Source organism: Lepidochelys olivacea (assembly GCF_965140295.1).
Source record: "Lepidochelys olivacea isolate rLepOli2 genome assembly, chromosome: 3".
NCBI lineage: Eukaryota > Metazoa > Chordata > Testudines > Cheloniidae > Lepidochelys > Lepidochelys olivacea.
The window spans coordinates 61,415,046-61,441,355 of NC_140413.1; the positions used below are offsets into that span (position 1 = coordinate 61,415,046).

The window sequence follows — 26,310 nt, forward strand, 5'->3', positions numbered from 1 at the left end:
CCAAAAGAGAAGTCAACAAATAGAGCATGTGCTACTGGTTAATGCAAAGTCAATATTTAATTACTATGTTAAACCAGTAACACATAAACTTGAATTTCTCCCGGAAGGCTTTTGTCTGTTCAAGGGTGTCCAAGCAAAAAGATTGAATCTTTGTCATATAATGTTCTCTTCATGTTTAAGAAATGTATTTTTTTGTACAAATCCCAACATTAAATAGGGCATTGACCTTATTCTAACTTTGCAAGGAGAAAGAGCATGGCCTTGGAACCTCATTCTGCACTACCGAGATTGGACCTCTTCAGGAAGCATTGGTACACGTTTCCTGTCCTGATGACTGTCTCCAATCAGCTGAGGCTTTACATTTAAAGTTGGGAGCATTCTCTAATGAGATGTTGTATAGTACTTTAAATTCAGACAGATAGCTCTGACAGTTATTATAGCATTCATTCGTAACTAAATTCAACAAATATTGCTTCTCCAGTTAAGCATCGAATTCCAGTCCTCAGGAGCACTGACAGTCTCAGGGCACAGTAGTTATGCCTTATAGATTGAGATCCATTAGCTGTCCATTATTCACCAAATTCTGCACATTGATTATCCAGTCTTACCCAATTGTTATGCTTATAAAAAACACACGGAATCTTTTTCAAGGGTATAAGGCAATACGCCGCTTTTATTGAGGGTACAGTTTAAGCATTAAAATCAGCATATGCTTCCATTCTCTTTCTCACATGCGTGTACTCCCCCACCCCCCCAAAAAATTTCTGCCGCTCGATCTTATAGTTACCAATCCTTAGTGTGGTCTGGTCAGTTTCAGTGGCCAGCTGAAACTGCACACAAGGGAGGGGAGGAACTGAAGCTGGCTCTCTGTTGGCTGCGTCCGAAGCTCCAATGTTGATGCAGAATGCATCCAAAGTTCCATGGCAGTACACCCTACTTTTATAAGTTCCCATAAAGTCTATGGACCTTGCTGTGTCAAATCGGAGCTGTTAATCATGAGGTAGTCAAGGTTGCTCCCAATCAGCATTATTTTGGGTTATTACTGGGAGTATCCACAGCAATTTCTTATCTCATCCCTCTGGCTCACCTCTTTATCTTATCCTTGGGGTGTATGCCTTTGCTTTAGGGTCGTAAATCTGTCATCCAGGTGATTCTGATGATAAGGTTAGTTCCTCTCGACCATCCAGCCCATCAGTACTGGCGCCTCCTGTCTCTTCTCTGTTAGCATGCCATACATTCTTCATTCACACACAAAACAGTAAATAATTTCAAAAGCATGAATTACAGTCATAACACTTCTGTCCTTCTAAAAACAATCATTAACATGTAAAGCAAAAAATAAAACCAAAACAATTTCTTCTTAGTAATTCAAAGCTAACAAAATAAGCAAAATGGAGTACAATTTACTCGATAACTTCTCCCCATTAGGCTTTTTGCCTACACAATGCCATTTCCTTTCTTTTGGTAGAACTCTTCTTCATATCTTAATGCCTAGGTTTAAAGGTATATCTGCCTCATTTCAGATGTTCTGTAAAAGGTGATCCTACTTCTCACACTGAAGGTAAACTGCTATGAAAATCCCACTATAGCAGATGTGTGGGGCTTAGCATAAAGAAGAATAAGAAAACTTACCTGTTCTTATTACTTGAAAAAGGAATTTTTAGATAAGACCTAGCTCACCCTGCAAATATGTGGATCATCCAGAATAGAGATAGAAATTGACATCCAAAGATTTGGGTTGTGCATTAAGTGGAATTTACCATGCTCTGCTGTAGGAGAAATTATTGTGTTCTTTCCTCAAAGTATATTTATCAGAATCTGTCATTTTAGGAAAATGAATTTGAATTATTCTGACTTTGAGACTTGGGCAAATACCAAACAGTGAGTGTGTGCAGAATCAGAATTAGAATTTGGGAGTTCTGAATGCTTGATTCATGCTCATTTCTCAGAGTCTATTCTTAAACGGGAAATCTGTAGTATAATCAGTTTTCTTGAATTGCAGTCCTGTGTTTTTTAATCAGAAAAGACCATTCTTCCTTTAATTTTTGTAAAGGTCTGCTGAAGTATATAAGCAAACCCTAGAGTAATTGGTGTAAAAATCTCTCGAAAAAGAATGAGTTGCTTGCTCAATATAGAGAATCTTGTAAGCATTTACCATCTGCAGAACTATTCTGAAATAATACATAGAGGATGTAAATAGGTCCTGGGCAGAATTCATTTTATTGACTCAAAGAAATAAGGTCAAAAGCAGACCTTGTTTCCAAGGGACCATAACTGCCATAATCATATTAGTGTGTTAAACTTCTTGAAGTTGTGAAGGAGGTTTTTCTGCAAACCCAGCAGCTTAGCTTTTAATGAGTGCAATCGTTACAAAAAAGTAATGTGGTAGAGAGAGGCTTACATAATAAGCCAGTTAAAAAAAAAAAGCCACAAAAATAAATAGTTGAAAGGGTGGAAAAATGAAGTGAATAAACCTGATTCATCGTTCATGAAAGTCTACTTAGCAATATTTCAGTCGCTGAAGACTTAATGAAGGGTAACAAGGATGCATCGATGTGAAAAGAGACAGCAATAAAAACAAATACCCCAAACCAGAATGTTCTTTTATGCGGTTCCCCTCCCTTCTCTGAATGTATTGACTCGTGATTTTATGTTTGATTCACCAAGTCAGTATTGACAATTTGGATCTGTTTTTGTTCCTAAGTGTTTTTTATTATTAGCTTTATTAGATCTGATCCTTGCTCGCAACCATTTGATTATCAGGAGAAGTTGAGCTAACTTAGAGGCTCCCAAACTGCGGTTCATAGAGCCCAAGATGGTGGTAACAGTGCTAGCTATCACATGGTGCTGGATCTTCTTCCTCCTCCTTTCCAGCATTATAGACCAAAAATACATTCCTAACAGCTAAGCAACTGTTGTAATTGCCACAGGGATGACATGCCAAACATTGAAATTCAAGTATCTTATGATCCAGGACCCTTCTCTGATCAGCTATGATATTTACAGAACTAAAGCCTTTTACTGCTTACAACAGAGTTCCACCTCATCCCAGCTTTTAAAAAGAAGTAACTTGTAAGTGATGTTGTAAAGCTTAATTTATTGTAACAAACAAACAAAACCCAACTTTATTTTAAAAAATTATTTAATGTTCCTAACTGACAACATTGTATTTACCTATCATACCTTTTACAAAATACAAGCATTTACAAGTATGGATATGTATCTAAATACATAGATATAAAATTATCAAAACCACCTAAATTTCATTTTATCAACTAAGGCACTTAGCGTCATAATGGTCATTGAAGGTCAATGGGATTTAGGCTCATTCTTGATTAAGGTGCTTTTGACAATTTTAGCATAAACAAATTGCCACATAATAAATATAAACACATTTTTATCAAGTTAAAAAGAATGGACATTTCAGCCCAGCCCAGCAATCTTAACTCTGACCCCTGTATTTTTTTAAAAAATATATTTTTTGTTATCTTGATTTTGGTATCAAAATATTTTCAAAGGATATTGTTTAGCGACAAATGTCAATAGATAAATATATACTATATTTTAAGAGATTGCTGATGAAAGAATAGTATTTATTTTGGGGCAGAGCTAAAGTTTGCACACTTTTCTTTAATTACCAAGGGGGGAAAAATGTGACTGTGGGTGTTTTTATATTCACAGTGTGCATCAGTCTTGAAATGTGGATACTCCACAGCAGCACATCTGTAAGCATTTATGGAGACTGGTCATCATGGGATAGAAGTGTTGGTGCGCAAATGATCAGGAACTGAGTCATGTGCCCAGTACTGTCTCTCAGTGATAAGAGCAGCTCACTGTACATGCTCTGCCTGTTTGTTTGGAGTGAGAAGGGGGATGGCCTCAAACTTGGCTCTAGCAGACCATTCCATATCTCGTCTCCTTCCTTCGGTATCTCTTCTGTTCCTCACCCCCCCACCCCCCTTTTTTTCCCTTCACCACTCTGCTGACCTCAGCAGGGGACTTATTTTGCCTTGGTCTTCATAGACAAGGTCAGCTACCACACTGCTGCACTGGGTAGCACAGTGTGGAGAGGAGGTAAGCAGTCCTCAGTGGTGAAAGAACAGGTTAAGGACTATTTAGAAAAGCTGGACATGCACATGTCCATGGGGCCAGATGCAATGCATCTGAAGGTGCTGAGGAAGTTGGTTGATGTGATTGCAGAGCCATTGGCCATTATCTTTGAAAACTCATGGCAATCCGGGGAGTTCCCGGATGACTGGAAAAAGGCAAACATAGTGCCCATCTTTAAAAAAGGGAAGAAGGAGAATCTGGGGAACTACAGATCGGTCAGCTTCACCTCAGTCCCTGGAAAAATCATGGAGCAGGTCCGCAAGGAATCCATTTTGAAGCACTTGAAGGAGACGAAGGTGATCAGCAACAGTCAACATGGATTCACCAAGGACAAGTCATGCCTGACCAACCTGATTGCCTTCTATGATGAGATAACTGGCTCTGTGGATATGGGGAATGCGGTGGACATGGTATATCTTGACTTTAGCAAAGCTTTTGATATGGTCTCCCACAGTATTCTTGCTAGCTAGCTAAAGTATGGGTTAGTTGAATGGACTATAAGGTGGATAGAAAGCTAGCTAGATCGTCTGGCTCAATGGGTAGTGATCAACGGCTCAATGTCTACTTGGCAGCCAATATCAAGCAGAGTGCCCCAGGGATCTGTCCTGAGGCTGGTTTTGTTCAATATCTTCATTAATGATCTGGGATAGATAATAATGGGATAGATTGTGTCCTCAACAAGTTTGTTGATGACACTAAGCTGGGGGGAAAGGTAGATATGCTGGAAGATAGGGATAGGGTCCAGAGTGACCTAGAGAAATTGGAGGATTGGGCTAAAAGAAATCTAATGAGGTTCATCAAGGACAAATGCAGAGTCCTGCACTTAGGATGGAAGAATCCCATGCACTGCTACAGGCTGGGGACTGACTAGCTAAGTGGCAGTTCTGCAGAAAAGGTCCTGGGGATTATAGTGGATGAGAAGCTGGATATGAGTGAACAGCGTGCCCTTGTTGCCAAGAAAGCTAATGGCATATTGGGCTGCATTAGTCGGAGCATTGCCAGAAGATCGAGGGAAGTGATTATTCCCCTCTATTCAGCACTGTTGAGGCCACATCTGGAGTATTGTGTCCAGTTTTAGGGGGCCCCCACTACAGAAAGGATGTGGACAAATTGGAGACAGTTCAGCAGAGGGCAATAAAAATTATTAGGGGGCTGGGGCACATGACTTATGAGGAGAGGCTGAGGGAACTGGGCTTATTTAGTATGCGGAAGAGAAGAATGAGGGGGGATTTGATAGCAGCCTTCAGTTACCTGAAGGGGGGTTCCAAAGAGGATGGAGCTAGACTGTTATCAGTGGTGGCAGATGACAGAACAAGGCACAATGGTCTCAAGTTGTAGTGGGGGAGGTCTAGGTTGGATATTAGGAAAAAAACTATTTCACTAGGAGTGTGGTGAAGCACTGCAATGGGTTACCTAGGGAGGTGGTGGACTCTGGCCTTAAAAATCTCTAAGGATGGAAACTTGACGAAGCCCTGGCTGGGATGATTTAGTTGAGGTCGGTCCTGCTTTGAGCTGGGGGTTGGACTAGATGACCTCCTGAGGTCTCTGCCAACCCTAATCTTCTATGATTTTATGACTAGGCAAATGCATCTGTGCATCTGGACCCAATGCTCATCCCTCCTCTGGCTATGGGAGTAACTGCCTCCTTTCCCTCCTCTCCTGAGTTGACCTTAGATTTTTGTCCCATGAAAGTGAGAACTGAACAAAATAGTTTTTCAGTTATTCTTCTGGGATTAGAGAAGACTTATTTTCCTCAAACAGTGACAAAAACTTATATACAAGGATTTGAGCAGGAACACAAATTGTGGACTGTATAGAAGTAATAGCATGAGAAGTTGTGTGCTTAGGAGGTCCTCCCAGTAAATATTCAGAAAGCAGATTTTAGCTTTCAGATTTTAGCTGCACTAGACATCAGCCATGGAGGGCAACCACAATGTATTTGGTTGCATGCCTTACCCACAGTGCCAGTAATCTCTTTCTTGCCCATCTAATCCTTAATGTCCCAGCCAAATGGCAGTGTCCATGTCATTTAAATGCTTTCCATTGTCCCTAGAAAGCTCCTTGTGCACTGGATGTCCCTATGTGTGAACATTAAGCGTCTGCATCTGAAAAGACTCTGGCGACACCTCGGGTCACATTCTTCCAGGCCCTGTCCATGCAGACTGGCTCAATGACTCCCTGCCACACTTGTCTTGTTAGTATTTCTGACCAAGCTAATGTTATGCTGAAAAGGCCAGAGGCTTGAGCAGTGCAGGGAAAGATTTAAATTGGTTTGGTGGCAGTGTTCATGAGAGTCAGATAACTACCACTCTCCTCCTCTGATTGACCAATGGGATGCAGCAAACCTGTGGAGAGGCAGCTATGATATGAATCCTTCTCATTCCCCCTTTCTCCTTGGAGCAGTGCATCTCTTTCCTTTGCCAAACGAACCAACAACATTTTCCAGACCCCATGAGGAAGTGGGAAGGCTTTTTCTGGGCAGTCTCCTCCCTATCCCCACTTCCAGGGACAGTACATTTCACCTGCAGTCTAACAAAATGCCCCTGCTATTGAGACAGGAGCAGGGTTATTTCCCACAAATGAGCTCCATTATTCTCCTTTTCAGAAAATGTTGCTTGTCTCTGTAAGGATAAAATATTGTTTTGTACATATTGAATATAATTTTATATAGAGAGTTCTTAATAATTGATCTTTGGTGATTCTTTAAAAGTACAATGTTTTGATTAGATTTTTATCTAAGTCTTGGGAATCTTGCAAATGATGTAATAATTTGTAAAATTATTTTAATAGGATACATTGTCTCAAAAAATGACAGAGGCTTCCTAAAACAGTTGTTTTAACTAGTACAGTAATCTAGTTCTTCGTGCTGAAATAATGTAGGCTTTTGCAACTTCAAATCAGTTTTAGCTTTGCTACAGTTAGATTTGCATTTGAATGGTTTTGGGCAGTGTGAGTGAATAAGCTCTGTACAGGGCAGGGCCTTGAGTATTGTCCTCATTTTCTGTTCTATATAGGTTTATATACTGCGATCATCACTGTAATATCAGAGTGACTTGCAGTAGAGCATTAAGCAATGTGACTACACATCTGTCTCATATTGTTTTTTCTCTCATCCTCTCCCCAGAGGGAACAGTGTGTGCAGTGGAATGTCTTATGTCTTGTTTGGGTAGTGTATGTGTGTGGGTTTTATTAAAAAAGAAATATACCTGTTGCTGTTGCTATGTGTTTACATTCGAGAAAGTAACATAAAAAAACATACCTTGCACCTGCTGCAGACAATAGTGAGATTTATGATGATCCTTAGTTCCTGGGAAAGGTCAGATGACATTGGTCAGGGAATGGACAAGTTCACCCAGTGGTTCCATCTAGATGTTGAAAAGGACTGGAAAGAGAACTGATCTTTGTGGAACTCCACAAGTGAGAGGCCTAGTGGTGGAGGTGCAGTTTCCCATCACTACTTATTATGTGCATCCCTCCAGAAAGGACTCAACCCATTTTAGCACATTATCCTGGATGCCTGCCTCTCTCATGTGAGACACATCATGGATGATAGGTCCATCAGTGTCCATTAGCCAGGATGGGTAGTGATGGTGTCCTTAGCTTCTGTTTGCCAGAAGCTGGGAATGGGCGACAGGGGATGGATCGCTTGATAATTACCTCTTCATTCCCTCCGAGGCACCTGGCATTGGCCACTGTCAGAAGACAGGATACTTTGGTCTGACCCAGTATGGCCATTCTTATGTTCTTGAGACAGTATAATATCATGGTCAACACGTCCAGTGTTGCAGAGGGGTCCAGGAGGATGAGGATGGATGTCTGTCTTCTGTCCATTGACAGGAGGAGATCATGCATCAGTGCCACTAAGGTGGTTTCGGTTCTGTGTCCTGGCCTGAAAACAGATTAAGATGGGTCTAGAATGTTCACTTCAGTTAGAAGAGCTTGATGTGGCCATTTGCTAGCTTCTATACAATCTTGCTCAGGAACGGGAGGTTTGACATTGGGCAGTAGTTGGATAGGACTGATGTACGCAGGGCAGGTTTCTTCAGTGTTGGTTAGCGTATTATGTGTTTTTGAAGGAGGAAAGGAAAATTCCTTCTCTGGATGAGGTTGATGGCTATTTGAGGCCTGGTCTACACTTAAAAATTAGGTAGACATAGCTTTTTTGGTCAGCAGTATGAAAAATCCATACCACTGACTGATGTAGCTTAGCTGCATATATACTGGGGGTTCGGTCAGCAATGTTGATGAAAGAATGGTTCCTTCAGCATAGCTAGGGTTGCTCAAAAAGGTGGTGTTCCTATCCCAGTGGGAAAAACCATTATGTCAGCGTGGGCTGCGTTTACTTTATGGGATTATGACAGCATGGCTATGGAGATTTAGCTATGCTGGTATAGTCTCTGTAGTATAGACATACCCCCAGTCAGGAGGAGTAGCACCAATTGTTCCTGACTCTTGTGCTAGTACATGAGATAGGAAGTACATGGCATCAGAGACTAGTACTGTAGAGTGTTTTTTAAATGCACAAAGTAAAGTGGGGGGGAAAAAAACCCTGAGAAACGTTCTTCTCTAACCATTCCCCCCCCCCTCAGTTCTCGTATTTAGGTGTTACTTATAACTGTAGATAACACATTGCAATCCAAAAATATTCTTTGACTTTTTTTTCCAAATTGAATGTTTCTCTTTAAGGGTTAATTGTGATCAAGTAACACATTTTTAACCAGTTGAATCTAGATTAGCTTCTAAATTGTTTAAGAACCTATTATTTAAAGCATGTTAACACATTCTAGAATGGTACGGTAATACAAATAAAAAGTATTTTTCCAGGCATAGACAAAACCCAAGATTTTTTTTTTCTAACAGCACCCATAATGTGATATCTGCATAGACTCATACTCATGAGCTGTCCTCCACTGCATAGTGCGGAAGAGAGTGGAGGAATACGCATGTGTTTTCCCATGCAGAGCATAATTTGATTTGCTTGAATGACAAAGTAAAGAGGTCACTTTCAGGGAGATCTGACAAAGAAAAAATTGGAAAGAAATGACTTAGTAGATACAATTGTTAATTAACTTTAAAATTTAGAAAAATACTATTCTTTAAGCGGAAAAAGAGTAGTGAAAAAGGCAGTGGGAGATGGGGAATGGCATACAGTTCTTTGCTTTGGAACTGATAGGAGTTCAAGTCTTATTGTACAACCAATTTATTTTACTATATGAAGTCTTTGAACCATCAAAATATTTAAAATCAGATTAAAACTGCTACTCCTAAAGTGCTCAAAGGATTTAATCAGAGATACAGGTTGGGCTACCTATTTAAGGCAGAATCTCAATAAGCATTGTTTTCAGAGATTTCTAACTTTATTAAAATGTGTTTTAAATTCCATTAGTATTAAAATTGATGACTGGAAAACAACCTATACTGTATTATTCATTTTTTGCACTTAAGATTTATGTAAAAAACATTGGATTAGATATGGTACGTTCTTTGTGAAAGTGTCTCAGAAATATAAATATAACTTTCATGTTTGTATTTCAGGAAACCCAGATGCCTTTACTGAAATTCTGCTGGATCAGGAACAAATAAACCCTATAAATTGCTCAAGTCAGCTAGAAGATTCTGGGTGTGATGTATCTAGTGACTGTGTATTTGATACTGTAGACACATCACACAACTTTGGGCACTCCAAGCATAGTTGTAACACTTCATCTTGTACATTTAATTCTGAAATACTTCCCATATTGAATACCCATTGTACTAGCAAGGAAAATACTCTGGCTGCTCACATGCAGTTCTTGCAACATCTCCTTGAACTAAGAAAACTGACAGAAGCAGGAGGTCTGAAAACAGTCTTCACAAAGCTTGAAAGCGACTGCTCCACAATATCAGATTCTGTCTCTCGATTGCTTGATGGCCTGCTTACTTTTTACAAGAATCCTAAATTTCCTGTCTCAAATTTTCTGACAGAAGCAGTTTCTGTTTTGATCAATTTAATAACTGATGCTAATTTATCTAATCATGTTCTGAAAAAGTGTTTTGAGAAGCTAGAAGAATTTAAGAAAAACCTAGTTCAGATTATTTTAAGCAACAGCAATATCAATAGGGTAAGTGAAATGACTTCCAACCTCACTATCTATATTAGCATGAAATCGAAATATACAGTTTACGATAAGAGCATTGTTAGTTAGAAATAAAATATTTTGCCTCCATGGAACTTTCAACAGAGACTATGAAAAAGTAAATATGTAAAAGAGTGGGCATGTTGTAGCACACATGTCTTGTTGTGTTGGCTAAGAATAGGATTTCAATGAGTATCAGCATTTGAATAAAATTTTATTTGAATGTATGCAAAGTTCTCCTACTCCACCCCCAAATTTAGAGATTATCCTCCCAACTAGCCGATTATATGCAGATGAAAACAAATTTGTGGAGACCAGAATAAATACTGTTTTTTGCTTTGCTGTGTGAGGCAATTGTGTAGGTTGACACAGGCTACTAAATGTGTCCAATATTTTTTTTTCATTTGCCTGCATTAAAGATGTGGGGTCAGATCTTCAGCCGGTGTAAATCAGCATACTTGCATTGAAGTCTGTGGAATTATACTGACTCACATTATCTGAGGATCCAGTCTCCTAAAGCTTGAAAATAATATTTAAAAATAAAACACAGGAATTAAGAAAGGAACATAGGAATTGAATGCCCACTATTATGAGAGTAAAGAGGAGTGCAAACTTTGCCTTTTGTATACCATACATTTTATATTTCTCTATCATGCTATTTCTGATTAGTTGTCTCTGTTACCTCAGAATTTGACATTCTTGCATGTACCCCAGAACTTAACAGTATTGTTGTCAGCCATTTTGTATGTTCAACCACTGCCAGCTAAAAAACAAATATCACATAGCGAAAAATAATCTTAGGCCTTTGTAAGGCAAGGTCAAACAACTGCATACTTTGTTTGCTAATTAAAATATTTTTTGTAAATTTTGTTTTATTTTTTGCTTAAAAAATAAATAACCTTAATTTTAAATACTCTTAACATATTATTATTTATTATTATAACTAAAATACTAAAACATTTTTAAATAATAAATTTATTAAATATAACCCAATAAAAATTACTATACTAAAATAACTCAAAATTATATATTTTTTGTTAAAAATAACTATAAAAAATTAAATTTGCTTTAAAACAGTCCAAAAAGCATTTCTAAAAACAAAAAGCTAACATGTAAATTCCCCATCAGCTAAACTAAAAAAAAAACCCAGCTATTAAAAGCCTGGCTAATAATCACTCAAAACTATCTCAAACTATAAATAACTATATCTAAAATATCCTAAACCTATTGCATGCCTCTGTGTGTGTGTATAATGCTTAAAATCTAATAAATAATAACTTTAAATAAAAGCACACTTGCTTGTACAGTATCACATGTCAAACAAATAAGCTACGCTCCTTATTAATTTATTCCTAACATTCCCTAAAAAACCTCAATTAAATTACCACTGCTTTAAATTCTTTAAAAAAAAAAATGGTAACAATCTCTTCCAAATTAAATAGTCCCAGTCTTTCTCCAGGTGGAAGTTTTTTCCAATGCCTGCCCTTGAACTTTCCATTTCTGCTCTGTTCTTTTGAGTAATGAAAACTGAACACAATATGTAGATTTTATTAAGTATTTTAAGTACATACAAAACCCCACATAAATATAAATGAAAGGGGAAGGGCCTAATTATTGTACAGGTATGTTTTACTGAGGGGAAAAGAGTTAGTGGGATTATTCATGTGCAGAAATCTTTCCATGATCAGAGCCTTAAATGTCTAATTTCAAGACGTTCTCATAATTGGATTTCTTTGTTGTGTTCTATTTAGCTAGTAAATACATGGGATGCTGGCCAGTAGTTTGGAAGGGCTTGAGAATTTCAACTACTCTATACTTGTGACATAAGGAATAGAGCAGCATAAGCCTGACTACACTGGGGCTTTCTTAAAGCAGCTGACTCCTCTTTTCTCTGCTGCTGGTCACTCCACTCTCGGCTCTTGGTGCAGAGCAAAGTATCAGAACGCTGTACCTCCGAGCAGAGGAGCCAACAGCAAAAATAATGAGGGTAGTTTAGAGATGGCAGAAGAGCAGATATTGAGTGATTTTCAAGGGCTTCTTGAGGATCAATTTGCATCCAGAATTTCCCTATTTGGATGTTGGTGGATGAGGAGAATAAGTGGACTTTTACAGGGGGGAAAAAAAACCTGAAAAAATGACACATCACAACAGAACACCAAAGAAACAAAAACAATCTGTGGAAACTAGGTGGCATTTATGAATAGAATCAGGAGGACGTGGGAGGGAATCCAGGAAGAGGGATTCATTGTTGGTGGGATGGGGAGGAAGAAGAGAGAAGGACCCATGGCTCGGCTGGGAGGTGGGGTTAGCATATTTTACATAGGAAGGAAGCTGGGGGTGGGATTGGAAGCAGTGTTTCCCGTTGGAGAAACCCAGAAAGAAGCCTCATGAGTTGCAAGACAACTTCATCTCTATTATTTAACTATGTTGAAATAGACAACTTTTTGCCAAATTGCAATGATATAAGCTCTACAGTGTATTAAGAGAACTCATTACTGCATTCAAATAGTTTGAACATCTGTTTAAACATATATTAATTAACCATGCTGTAGTAATTGCTAAGTTTCTGAAAAACTATTTCAATTGATATAGTTAATATCCGTAATGATGTTTTTAGTGATACTTTAAAAATAAACTGTTTAGTTTTTTTTCTACTTAGTTTCAGTTTCAGCCTCAGCTTTGGAAAAAAAATTAAGTATAATGGAGTGTAGAATTTTTAATAGAAGTTGTATGACTAATATGCCTTTTATCTAATATCACCCAGGGACATTTTTGCTTTAGTTTTTTAATTATTGCTATTTACCCAAACAGTGATTGAAATATGGAGGATATTGATTTAAAACAAGATATCTAGTAATTACAGTGCTGTCAGCTGTGTAGGTGGGTGAGTGGGGGGAAAACAGGCAGCTGTTGAAAATTCAGATCACGTGAACACCTTCAGAATAAAGTAGGATTAGACATTAAAAAAAAGTTTCTAATGTTTGTGAGGATGACTTTGAAAATGTGAACCCAGTACAAACCAGTGCAGCATTCTCTCTTTGATGTTGCAGACAGCCTGAAATGATAGTTGTAAAAGGTGTGAACTTTCCATTAGTTTCAACAGAGAATAACTGAAACCTAGTGATGAGTGGTGGCAATTTAGAGTAACACTTAGCTATTTCACTGATGATCATGTTAGTAGAAGTATCCAGCCATTCTTCTTCAAGTGCTGGTCCCCATGTGTAATCCACTGTGGGTATGAATGCACTCCATGCGCCCAGAGTGCCACAGAATCCAAAGACCTGCTTCAGAAATTTGGTCCATCTTGCTGTGGATTATATTAATTGTAACTGCTTAGAGCACCAAAGGATCTCAGCAGTTTACAAATAGTGACTTAAATACTTTAAAAAATTGCTGAAAGGTGGGGAAGAAATATCCCCATAGTATAGATAGAGAGAAAAAAATGAGGCGGAGACATTTGATGTAACTTACAAAAATCCTATTACTTGAGTTATTCATTACTAGGTTGGACAAAGCACCAGAAAATATAGTATAGGAACCAATAAGACCACTTATTCAAGGTTCCTAATTTTGAATTTGGGACCCTAGGGTTAGGCACTTCAATTAAAAAATTTTGGTCTGAAATTCTAAATTCACATTTAATTTTCTTTAAAGAAAAAATTGCTTGCTCTTCAGTATGAGGTAGTTAGAATTAAGGGAAATACTTCTAATTTTAAAATATAAAAACCCCTTTGTCTTGTAAAACTTCAAAATACAGTAGCTACTGTCATTTCCTTTTTCTTCGGCAGATAGTTCATAAGTGCATAATTTTCAGAGAGATGCACAGGTTTTTTTGAAGGTATCCTATAGATCAATTCCAGAGTATCTATGTAACCATAAAGTTGGTAATCTGCAGGGTTACTTTGTCTTCTTCCACCTAAGGTATTTACAAATTCCTTAAAATCTGTTTGGATTGGCATTAGTCTTCTCTAGGTAAACTTCTTAAGTCTTTGTGTCCTCCCTGACGTTCTCAGTGATTACAGTCTACAGTGAGTTGTACTTCAAGGGCTTTGCTGGCCTTCTTGTTTGAAGGCAGTTGTGTTGTTTGTTTCATTTTTTTGTTGGTGGTGTTTTTATTTCTTCCATTTTAAGATAAGGGACAGTATCCCACAAAACTCTAGGACGCTTTCAAAACTGAATAATTCTGTTCCATGCAATTCATTTTCAGGATTATATACAATAGTTCTGTAGCGGAGCTTTTTTTGCTGTGCCTCTTATCTGGCTGTTGCCAAAACCTATCCCGAAGGACTTTTTTTTTTTTTTTAAACTAGGTCACAATGTAATTGCATGTTACATACAGTAACTGTTTTTTAATTTTTAAGTGTTTATGAAGTTGGAATATGCTTAAAGTTAAGATTCAGTGAAACTATAGTTAAAAATATCAAATTGTCTGTCTGTATAAACTTACATTTAAATGATGTATTTCTTTGGGGATAGAGAACTACTTCACAGTGGAACTATCTTACAGTATTTATTTTCAAAAATTTGATAACTAGAAAGCAATTTTTGGTGGCAATTTCAGCCTACTCAAGTACGGTAGGTTAGCAGCATTTCACTGACATAAAATAGTATATATAGTCAGGTCCATCTCAGAGAAGTCAGTGGGCGGCAAAGGTTTTTTTTAGTTACATCATCTACTATGCTTTGGTAGTAGTCAATTATAGAATTGTACATAATTACAAAAGGGGCCCTGATCTACTTTCCTTTTATGTCTCCTCATAATTAGAATTGAAAATAGCAGATGTCATTCAAAATCAACAACGAAAGTCCAACATAGTAAAATAATCCTTTTTCGAGCATACACTAGACATAAACTGAGGATTTTACTGTTTAACTATTGGGTGCAATTATAGACGACAATCCACTTGCTGTAAATGTCTCCACTCTGCCTTTGACAGTTCTGAACCATGAAAATAATTGAACAGTCATTTAGCTTACAATGGAACCTGCTGTTTCCAAATTATTGTTGAAGGGAGAAACTCACTCCCATGCCACAAGTCTGTCACATCAGTTACTTCAATGATGGCATAAATTATTAATAATTATGGTAATTCCCTGGTGCTTGGAATCTGACTTTTTTCCCACCTGTGTGAAGTCTATCGTCCATAATAGATGTTTCATATATTGGCAACACTGAATTCAGTAAGCATGATTGATAGGGCATGATTTTTAAATAAGTATGATTGATAGGGCACTTAAAGTAGTACTTAAACAAAGCTAACTGAAAAATCCATTGAGGAATAACAGAAGACACGTAGTGAAGTGTATCACCATTCTGTGATGAATGAATGATTTATTTTATTTTATTTTTATTTTTTTTGGAAGCTGATGGTAGCTGCAAGATTGTGGATGGGGGAGATAGTCCAAAGAGGTACCAGGATGCTACTCCTCCCTTCATTGTTCCTGTGAATAGGATTTACAATACCTATTTTCCCTCCCTTGGAATCCATAAGTAAGGTCGAAATAGCCTGGCTCTATTGATCTGCAGGACCTGCTGTAAAATGTATTTATTTATTCCACACATGGCAGGGGAAACTGTTTGACTGTGCCTGAGGTTTTTATGAAAGCAGAGTTTGTGGGAGTCTTGGAGTTGAGCTGTGTAGGTTGTATAGTTAAATATTTATTATTTATCTTGTTTCTGTAATTTGTTGAACATAGTCTCAGGTACCTTCTTAAACTTACTATAAATTCTCTACACATGGCAAAATAATTGGCCTTTTCTCTACATTGTCTAGAGGATTTATTGTTTCATCTGGACGTTCAGAAATTTTGGAAAGATGGATTGTCATGGGGCCCTGCTGTCCTTAGGTTTTTAAATTAGGGATCCTTCTATATTAATGGGTGACTTGGCTTGTAGGTCTGGATCAGTGTTTCCCAAACTTGGGACGCCGCTTGTTCAGGGAAAGCCCCTGGTGGGATGGGGACGGTTTGTTTACTTGCCACATCCACAGGTTTGGCCGATCGCGGCTGCCATTGGCCACGGTTCGCCGCTCCAGGCCAACGGGGGCCGTGGGTAGTGGTACGGGCCGAGGATAAACTAGAGTTTATCAGGAACGAATGTCCACAAAATCCAGCATACAGTTTAGTTCTTCATTTTTGGAGTTGCTGTAAATCATGTTTTTGGTTTTAACTTGACCTATCTTCTAGCTTGCTACATTTTTGTTCAAGTTTCTCGTCCCTGCAAAGAAGGAATGTATGAAATGTTTTTTTCCTTATAACACCATTATCCTCTCCAGTGCTTTGTTCCACATCTCTTTGTTAGTTTGAAGAGAGATGACTGTCTCTTTAAAATCAGACAGTGATAGTCCTCTCTTTTAACCCCCTGTTGTTTGAAGAGGAGAATATTTGCTCTCAGGAGCTTTACCTCTTTGTGAGGGGTATACACACACACACAGTTGCAAGGGAAGGGTGGACAAATATGCTCTTTATGGTTTTGCGAAGTAATTGGGGTTTGGGAAAAATTGGAAACTTTTCAAGTTGGGGATAAGTTTGATCCACACCTGCAGAATGGGTTACCTAGTTACCTTTTGCCACTGCCCAGCAAAAACTTAAGTATTGTTTCTAAATATATAGTGTTCCATGAGACAACAGGAGTTCAATAGAGATTCCTTTTATGTAAGTGTGAGTCATGAATTTCAATTGTAGGGTGTGTTGCACTTTCAGAAAGTCCAACAGTTGCATAACTTACTGGTAAAAAACAGAAATATCTCATACATAGAGTATATGACACAGCAAGAGAATAATTTCAGGATAAGGTCAAGACTATTATGGATTTTACAGAGAGCCAACTAGTAGAATCTGTTTTTCCTAAATTTGCAAAAAGCTTGCTAGAGTGCTATAAAAAAAGGTTAAAACCTATATGCAATTATGTCAGAAAGTGTCTCCAAAAAAGATTTGTAGTACTCTATAAAAGTATGAATCAATATTTCAAAATAAGTATGGAGGTAAACGTTTTTTCTAGAAAATATTATGAAATGTGAGCAAGCAACATAAATGGAACTTAAAAGTGAATTCTGTATTATTCATCACATTTTAATTCTAGATAATGTAAATTAACACCATAGGGAAATGTAATAAAATTATTGTCTTAACTATCTTTTCTGCTCAGCTTTAAAGTAGATGGGCTGTATGCAAGATTTTAATACAAGCCAGCATGTGACTGATAATGGGTTTAACAGGAATGCAGATGCAAGAATTGCGAGCATGGGATTAATGTCTTTATCACTAAGGGGCTTGACAACACAGTAGCCTGAATACTTTGCGAAACATCATTATGTTGAAATATAGCATAATGAAAAACACAAAACAGAATTTTGAATAACTCAAGAACAGGCAACTAAATTATGAATTGTGTGTGTTTATATATAAAAATACACCTTAAAGTAGTCAAAAACAGTGCCTGAAAGATCATGAATGTGTGTCAATTCAGGTATAATTACATGCATGACCAAGGATTAAGATTTTCAAATAACAAAATGTTATGGTTCTTTCAAAAGTTTACAATTGAACATTGATTTAATACAGCTTTGAAACTTTACTATGCAGAAGAAAAATGCTGCTTTTAACCGTCTTAATTTAAATGAAACTTGAACAGAAAGTTTCCTTACCTTGTCAAATCTTTCATTTTTTTAAACTTTCCCTGTATCTTTTAGTAATTTATGTTTAACATAGTATTGTACTGTATTTGGCTTTTTTGTTGGTTTGGTTGTTTGTGTTGTCAGCAGTCACATTAACATTACCTAACTCCTCAATATACAAGAGCCTCCCTATTCAGGGACAGACAATATTTAAAAATAGATTAAGGTTATCCTGTTTCTCCAGTTCCTTTCAAGTACAGTAGAACGTTAGAGTTACGAACACCAGAGTTACAAACTGACTGGTCAACCACACACCTCATTTGGAACAGGAAGTACACAATCAGGCAACAGCAGAGACCAAAAAAACAACCAAACCAACAAAAAAGCCAAATACAGTAAAATACTGTGTTAAACATAAATTACTAAAAGATACAGGGAAAGTTTAAAAAAATGAAAGATTTGACAAGCTAAGGAAACTTTCTGTTCAAGTTTAATTTAAATTAAGATGGTTAAAAGCAACATTTTTCTTCTGCATAGTAAAGTTTCAAAGCTGTATTAAATCAATGTTCAATTGTAAACTTTTGAAAGAACCATAACATTTTGTTCAGAGTTATGAACATTTCAGACTTACGAACTATCTCCATTCCCAAGGTATTTGTAACTCTAAGGTTCTACTGTATACAGATAAAAAGAAAAGGAGTACTTGTGGCACCTTAGAGACTAGCATCTCATGAAGTGAGCTGTAGCTCACGAAAGCTTATGCTCAAATAAATTTGTTAGTCTCTAAGGTGCCACAAGTACTCCTTTTTCTTTTTGCGGATACAGACTAACACGGCTGCTACTCTGAAACCTGTATACAGACAGTGAGCTTCAGTTCTTCTTTGAGTGATGGTCTTCACTGTGGGGTTACGCATGCGCACCATCCATCTGGAGCTGGAGAATTTGAAAATCGTATGTGTCTGTCAATCTGTGCATGCACCCTGGCTCACCTCGTGCCACCGATCGGCAGGATAAACAGAGGAGCAGACAAATTACCTCTCCAGTTTCTTCTCACTGTGTGTCTTCATCTCTTAAGATAAGATTTAGCTTTGTAAATAATTTTAGCATTTTATACAGTTTATAGTTCTAGTGTTTTCATAGTTTTAGTATTAGATTACTAATGGCGAACCGGGGAAGTCCCGGATGACTGGAAAAAGGCTAATGTAGTGCCAATCTTTAAAAAAGGGAAGAAGGAGGATCCTGGGAACTACAGGCCAGTCAGTCTCACCTCAGTCCCTGGAAAAATCATGGAGCAGGTCGTCGAAGAATCAATCCTGAAGCACTTGCATGAGAGGAAAGTGATCAGGAACAGCCAGCATGGATTCACCAAGGGAAGGTCATGCCTGACTAATCTAATCGCCTTTTATGATGAGATTACTGGTTCTGTGGATGAAGGGAAAGCAGTGGATGTATTGTTTCTTGACTTTAGCAAAGCTTTTGACACGGTCTCCCACAGTATTCTTGTCAGCAAGTTAAGGAAGTATGGGCTGGATGAATGCACTATAAGGTGGGTAGAAAGCTGGCTAGATTGTCGGGCTCAACGGGTAGTGATCAATGGCTCCATGTCTAGTTGGCAGCCGGTATCAAGTGGAGTGCCCCAAGGGTCGGTCCTGGGGCCGGTTTTGTTCAATATCTTCATAAATGATCTGGAGGATGGTGTGGATTGCACTCTCAGCAAATTTGCGGATGATACTAAACTGGGAGGAGTGGTAGATACGCTGGAGGGGAGGGATAGGATACAGAAGGACCTAGACAAATTGGAGGATTGGGCCAAAAGAAATCTGATGAGGTTCAATAAGGATAAGTGCAGGGTCCTGCACTTAGGACGGAAGAACCCAATGCACAGCTACAGACTAGGGACCGAATGGCTAGGCAGCAGTTCTGCGGAAAAGGACCTAGGGGTGACAGTGGACGAGAAGCTGGATATGAGTCAGCAGTGTGCCCTTGTTGCCAAGAAGGCCAATGGCATTTTGGGATGTATAAGTAGGGGCATAGCGAGCAGATCGAGGGACGTGATCGTTCCCCTTTATTCGACATTGGTGAGGCCTCATCTGGAGTACTGTGTCCAGTTTTGGGCCCCACACTACAAGAAGGATGTGGATAAATTGGAGAGAGTCCAGCGAAGGGCAACAAAAATGATTAGGGGTCTAGAACACATGACTTATGAGGAGAGGCTGAGGGAGCTGGGATTGTTTAGCCTGCAGAAGAGAAGAATGAGGGGGGATTTGATAGCTGCTTTCAACTACCTGAAAGGGGGTTCCAAAGAGGATGGTTCTAGACTGTTCTCAATGGTAGCAGATGACAGAACGAGGAGTAATGGTCTCAAGTTGCAGTGGGGGAGGTTTAGATTGGATATTAGGAAAAACTTTTTCACTATGAGGGTGGTGAAACACTGGAATGCGTTACCTAGGGAGGTGGTAGAATCTCCTTCCTTAGAAGTTTTTAAGGTCAGGCTTGACAAAGCCCTGGCTGGGATGATTTAACTGGGAATTGGTCCTGCTTTGAGCAGGGGGTTGGACTAGATGACCTTCTGGGGTCCCTTCCAACCCTGATATTCTATGGTTCTGTGATTCTATGATTTGGGGGAACTCCCTCCCCCATACCCTTTGTGGGTACTGGATGATTCCCTACACTCCAGGCTTCAAACTCTGTGCTTCCTGCCCATGATCCTTCTCGGTCAGTAATGACCACCAATGCTGCCTACGCTGCCTCAGAGAAGCTCACATTGCAGTGAGATGCAGTATCTGCTGCTCATTCCCCAGCTGTACTCAAGAAGGGCTAGCACTCTGTATCCAAAACCACCTCATGGACAAAGCCAGGAAACTTTAATTGGACCCAGGCCAAGGAACCCTCCTCCCCTATACATTGGCCTGCCTCAGGAAGGAATGAGCTTCCTGCTGGTAAGTCTGACACTGGTGCCAGAGAATCGACTCTCATAGACTCCCTGGTGGGATTTTCTCAGGAAGCACTCGTACACATGAAACTAAGTCTTACTTGAAATACACTTTGACGCTTTCAGATTAATCTCTGAGCAAGCCCAGTACCTCTGCCCAAGAAGGCTTAGGTTGGTCCTGCTTTGAGCAGGGGGTTGGACTACATGACCTCATGAGGTCTCTTCCAACCCTAATCTTCTATGATAAGTCCCAGTGGCTTGACAAGAAAGCCCAAAAACATCAGGCTCCATTGGTACTGGAACATGATCTGTTGGTACTGTCATCCTTGGCACCTCCGAAACCTTGGGATTCCATCGGCATTGGCAAAAGACTGTTCACAACCTATCCATGGCACCGCCTTTGACAGCACCCTTTTCCAGCTCCACTGGTCTGGGCACAGACAACCCCTCTCACTCCATGGAGGAGCTGGGTCTCATGCTTCCCCACAGGATATCTCCTCATTCCTGGATCTGGATTCCTTTCCAGGGATGTCACAACACCACCTATTGAGTCAACTGCTTGGAGAAGTTTATCGTCCATTCCTTTCTTGAAATACAACTTCCCTCCAATGGCTCTGGTGGTACCACCTCTAGAACAGGAATCTGCTTTCTCCTGACTGGGAGACTGCAATCAAGAGGAGCATAAGTTTTGTATCTTATGTATCCTCTGCCACCCAAAAGACTTACATCACTGTGAGACTAACCTCCACATTTAGCTTGGAGCTGCTGGCACCCCATGCCAGGTGGGCCTCTGCATCCCCCTTTGACCCTTCCTACTGGCCATATTGGGGGCCCTGAAACCAGAGTCAATCAGGTCAGCTAGTGTCACCCCTCCCCTTGAAAGAGGCACTCGGACCCCCTGCTCCCGATCCTTCCAAACAGGAAGAGCAAGGTGCACCGGATCCAGTGGCTCTGCCAGAACCAGCAAAACTGCCATCTTCATCTCTGGATGAGGTGGTAACCCCTGTGTCTCCATCTCCCACGCCATTTTTTCATGCAGTCCCAGGATCATTTTTGTAGAGTTGCTGGTGAACTTCTTGAAGAGGCTCAGGAATCCCGGCACAAACTCTTAGACATTCTCCAGGCAAAATAGTGCTCCCCATTAATGAGGCTATTATGGAGCCAGCGAGGGCTGTGTGGCTGAGATCCGCTACCTGTGCTCCATTATAGCCTCATGTGGACTCCCTGTTAGATTGAGGAGTGATAGAACATGTCCCTCCTCAATACCAAGGGAGTGGATTTTACTTGGCTTACTTCCTTATACCCAAAAAGAAGGATGGATGGAGACCAATTCTTGACCTCAGCCACTTCATTTTAAACTCAAGTTTTGTATGGTCATCCTGGCCTCTATAATACTATTCCTAGAAAAGAACATGGTGTACAGCTCTCGATATGAAGGATGCATACTTCCATGTCGATGTTCATCCTGCTCTCAGATGCTTCCTCAGGTACGTGGTGGGCTCCAACTATTTTCAGTACAGAGCACTCCCTTTTGGGCTAGCAACTGCCTCCAGAGTCTTCACCGAAGTATTAGCGATAGTGTCAGCTCCCCCCAGATGTCTTGGTCTCTCTTTTCTTCCCCTGCCTTGACTACTGGCTCCTTGTTGCCATGTGACACCAGGAGGTCCATGTGTCAACTCTAAAGATGCTACATCTCCATTCTTCCCTGAGGATCAGTATAAACACCAAAAAAACTGTTCTCGCACACACACTGTCTCTGGACTTTATCATGGCCACCCTGGATTCAGTCACTGCAAGAGCTTACTTGCCCACAGGCAGGTTTCAAACCGTGAGCAACATTATAGCCCAGATCACAAACAATCTTTGAGTACCAGTCAGGACATGCCTATCTCTCCTAGGTCATATGGCCTCATGCACTCATGTCATGCCAGTCACAAGACTCCACCTTCATTACCTTCAAGCGTGGCTTGATAGTGTTGGCGAACACGGTGACCATCTTCTACATCAACAGGCAGGAGGAATGAAATCTGTTTCCCTGCGTGTGACAGCGGTCAGCTTGTGGAACTAGTGTGAGTTGGTTGCTGACACACCATCAGCAGCCTACCTTCCCAGGAAATGAAATACACTCATGAAGTCCTTCAGCAGACCTATTGCTCTCGACCATGAGCGATAACTCCATGATTTGGTGCTGCACAACATCTTCAGTCTATGGGGAACCCCATCCAGAGATCTGTTCACCTCTATCGCGAACTGAATGCATCACATACTGCTCCAGAGGAGCTCTAAATCGCCACTTGCAGAGTGATGCTGTACTTCTTGGTCAGATAACCTGAACTGTGGATTTCCCTCCATTACTGCTTCTGCCATGAATTCTACACAAAATCTGGCAGGACAGGGCACAGGTTATACTGATCACTCTCCACTGGCCCCAACAATTTTGGTTCCCAAATCTCCTGTGCCTGTCATGCAGAGTACCAATCATCCTCCTGACATTTCCTGAGCTCCTGATACAGCAGAACAGTAAGATAAATCAGCCTGTTCGGCATTTGCTTCACCTCAGGGCTTGATTTTTGGATGGGCACCATCTTTAGAGTGCTCATGTTCTGCATACTTTCCAGCTGTAGGAAGGATTCCCAAAGGCAGTATTCCCTGGCTCAGTGGAAATGTTTTTCTTCTTGGGCACATCAAAAGAACGTTCTTCCAGTATATACAGATATCACTCTCATTTTAGACTGTATCCTTTTCTCTAAAGACATCAGGCCTATCCATCAGCTCCTTACAAGTCCACCTGGCAGCACTCAGTGCGTACTATCCTCCTTCTCAGGGGCACTCGGTCTTCATTCACGCACTGATCTCAAGATTTTGGAAGGGCCTAATCAGAACTTTCCTGCCTATTCACAAGCCTACCCGTCAGTAGGACTTGAACCTTGTTCTCTCTGAACTCACAAGGCCACCCTTTGAACTCCTAGCTTCCTGCTCCATGTCCCTTCTCATCAGAAAGGTCACATTCCATGTAGCCATTATCTCAGCCGCAAGGTTGGTGAGCTTGGAGCAATGATGACAGATCCTCCTTACACTGTATTCCTTAAAGATAAGGTTTCATTACGTTTACACCCCAAATTCACCCGCAAGGTTGTTTCAAAAATTTCCTTGAACCGATCCACTTACCTATGTTCTTCCCTAAACAGCATGCTTTCTTACTGGAACAGACTCCATGCCCTTAGTGTCCGGTGAGCCTTGGCATTTTAGTTACACAGAACAAAACCAATCAGGAAGTCACCAAGACTGTTCATCACTATAACAGAAAGAATCAGGGTTCAAGCACTCTCCACCCAGAGGATCTCCAAATGGTTCTCTGGCTGCACTCTACTTTATCAACTATTGAACCTCCCCCCACCCCCATGGAGTAAGAGCTCATTCCGTGAGAGCACAAGGAGCGACTATGGCATTGCTTCATGAGGTATATCCCTCCATGAGATCTGTAAAGCAGCCACGTGGGCTCTGTTCACACGTTTACGAGACACTGTGCCCTAGTCTACAACTCCTGTGCTGATGCCTCCTTTGGAATGACTGTCCTTCATTCAGCCCTACTGTCTACGTGCTCACACTCTGCTCCTGCTTAGGTCCTTCTTGTCAGTCACCCACAATGGAATATAATAAGGGTCATCACTCCAATAATAAGAGGAGGTTACTTACCTGTAATTGGAGGTTCTTTGAAATCCATGGTCTCTATCTGTATCCCACTGCCCACTCTCCTTCCCCTCTGCTTCGGACAGTCTCTGATTCACAGTGGAAAAAAAACTGGAGAGGCAGTCAGTCCACCCCACCCTTTATACCCTGTATTGGATGCTTGATGTAAGCCAGGGTGCATGCATGGACCAACTGACACTATTTTCAAATTTTCCGGCTCCGAATGTATGGTGCATATGCATAACTCCACAGATAGGGGCCACACATCTCAAAGAACTTCCAGTTACAGGTAAGTAAACTTCTCTTTCCTTGAATTAATCGAGACCCAAGTGGATTTACAGTTGAGAAGCAGCACATTTTGACTGGTTTTAGAACATCAGTTATATGACAGAACAACAGTTAAGTCACAGGAATATTGAGAGGTCTTGCCAGACTTGTGATCTAGTACGAGAGAGGTAATGGCTGAGTCTGCTAACTTTTAAATTCAGTTAAATTTTCTAAGCAATCTGCTCTCCTTTGGAGATAGCTATTCAAGTCAAATAGTAACTGTTTATGAAAAACACGACAGTCTAAAAACACTCACCAAATCCAGTGAGGTGGTCCAGAGGAGATTACCTAAACAGACAAATGGATGAATTAGAATTTTAAGCACAAGCGTTGTCTCATTGCACCTTCTCTTGCCTTCCCTTCCTCTGACTTATATGTCCCATACATTAGGACTAAGGTGATCATGGAGGGAGGGCTAGAATAGAGCCCTGACTGTTGACCATGGAGCAGCTGCCGATCTCTCCCTCTACAAAGCCTGCAGTGGCCCAGGGCTACCCCTTGCCAGCAATGTCAGCCAAGCACTGTCTCCTAGTGCAGCAGTGTGTATTTTGCTGCATTTTAGTATGTTTTATTCGAAGCAGTGCAGAATAGTAACAAAAGACCACACCAATAAAGCAAAAAGTAACAACAAAACGCATGAACAGGTAGTCCTGGGGGAGAATAAAATATTGTGTTAATAGAAAAGATGTAATGTTTGAGGTCTCTTCTCTTCAAGAAGGAGCTTTAAAAAGGGGGAGGGAGAGAGGTCTTGAGATGAGTGTTAGAGTGTTGAAGAATTGAGCAAAACGGAGTAAAGTATGCCAAGGAGTTGAAGCTTAGAGGAGAAATAGCGTAATCTTTAAAATGACAATAGAAGAATGAGTTAGAAGATGAAGAGAAAATTAATAAAGGAAGCAGATAGCAAGGTGGAGGGTAATAAAAGAATAAAGGTAGGAAAGAACAGTTACAATGAATACCATCCACATAAGAGTGAGAATTTTAAAATGACAACACAAGTGGATCGAAGTGAGTGAAGTGGAGAAAACAAAAAAAGATGAATGGAAAATTAAGTGTTAAAATTAGTGTTTAGGAATACCAACATAGCTAGTCATTTAGATGCTGCATCTCCAAGGACCCTAGTCCCTTTTGAAAGAAGTGAATCATCAAGGTATTAAAGGTGTATATCAGTCAAACATACAAGCATGCACACAATCCCTTAGTTTTTGATGTAGTGCATTTGTTTTTGGATAACCATGCAGAGTTGAAACATGAATTGTGCTGGTACTCAGAGAATTTGCCTTTATAAACTTGCTACTGGTTAATATTTCTGAGTTTCAGATAACCCCTTTTCAGAAAGAGGTGTCTTAATACAGCCTGATCAAGCTAATTCTAAAATGAATAATTCATATCTTGGGATTTTTCCAGTGGTAAAGATATATACCAAGAAGTCCAATAACTTTTTTGCCAGTACATTTAAAAAAACAAAAAACAGATTCCTAACAGCATAGATTTTATTGGATACAAACCATTAATCCAGCCC

The 26,310-nt window shown here is 39.9% G+C and overlaps 1 protein-coding gene across 1 annotated transcript in view; it reads left to right on the forward strand.

The window, feature by feature from the left end:
- Positions 1 to 26,310, forward strand: part of MEI4 (meiotic double-stranded break formation protein 4) — a gene marked incomplete at its 3' end in the record, with an annotated part of 133,911 nt that overhangs the window by 25,259 nt on the left and 82,342 nt on the right. The window contains exon 2 of the mRNA XM_084624918.1: positions 9,646 to 10,211. Within this exon, the coding sequence (XP_084481044.1) occupies positions 9,646 to 10,211 (566 nt within the window). The remainder of the gene's footprint in view (positions 1 to 9,645; positions 10,212 to 26,310) is intronic.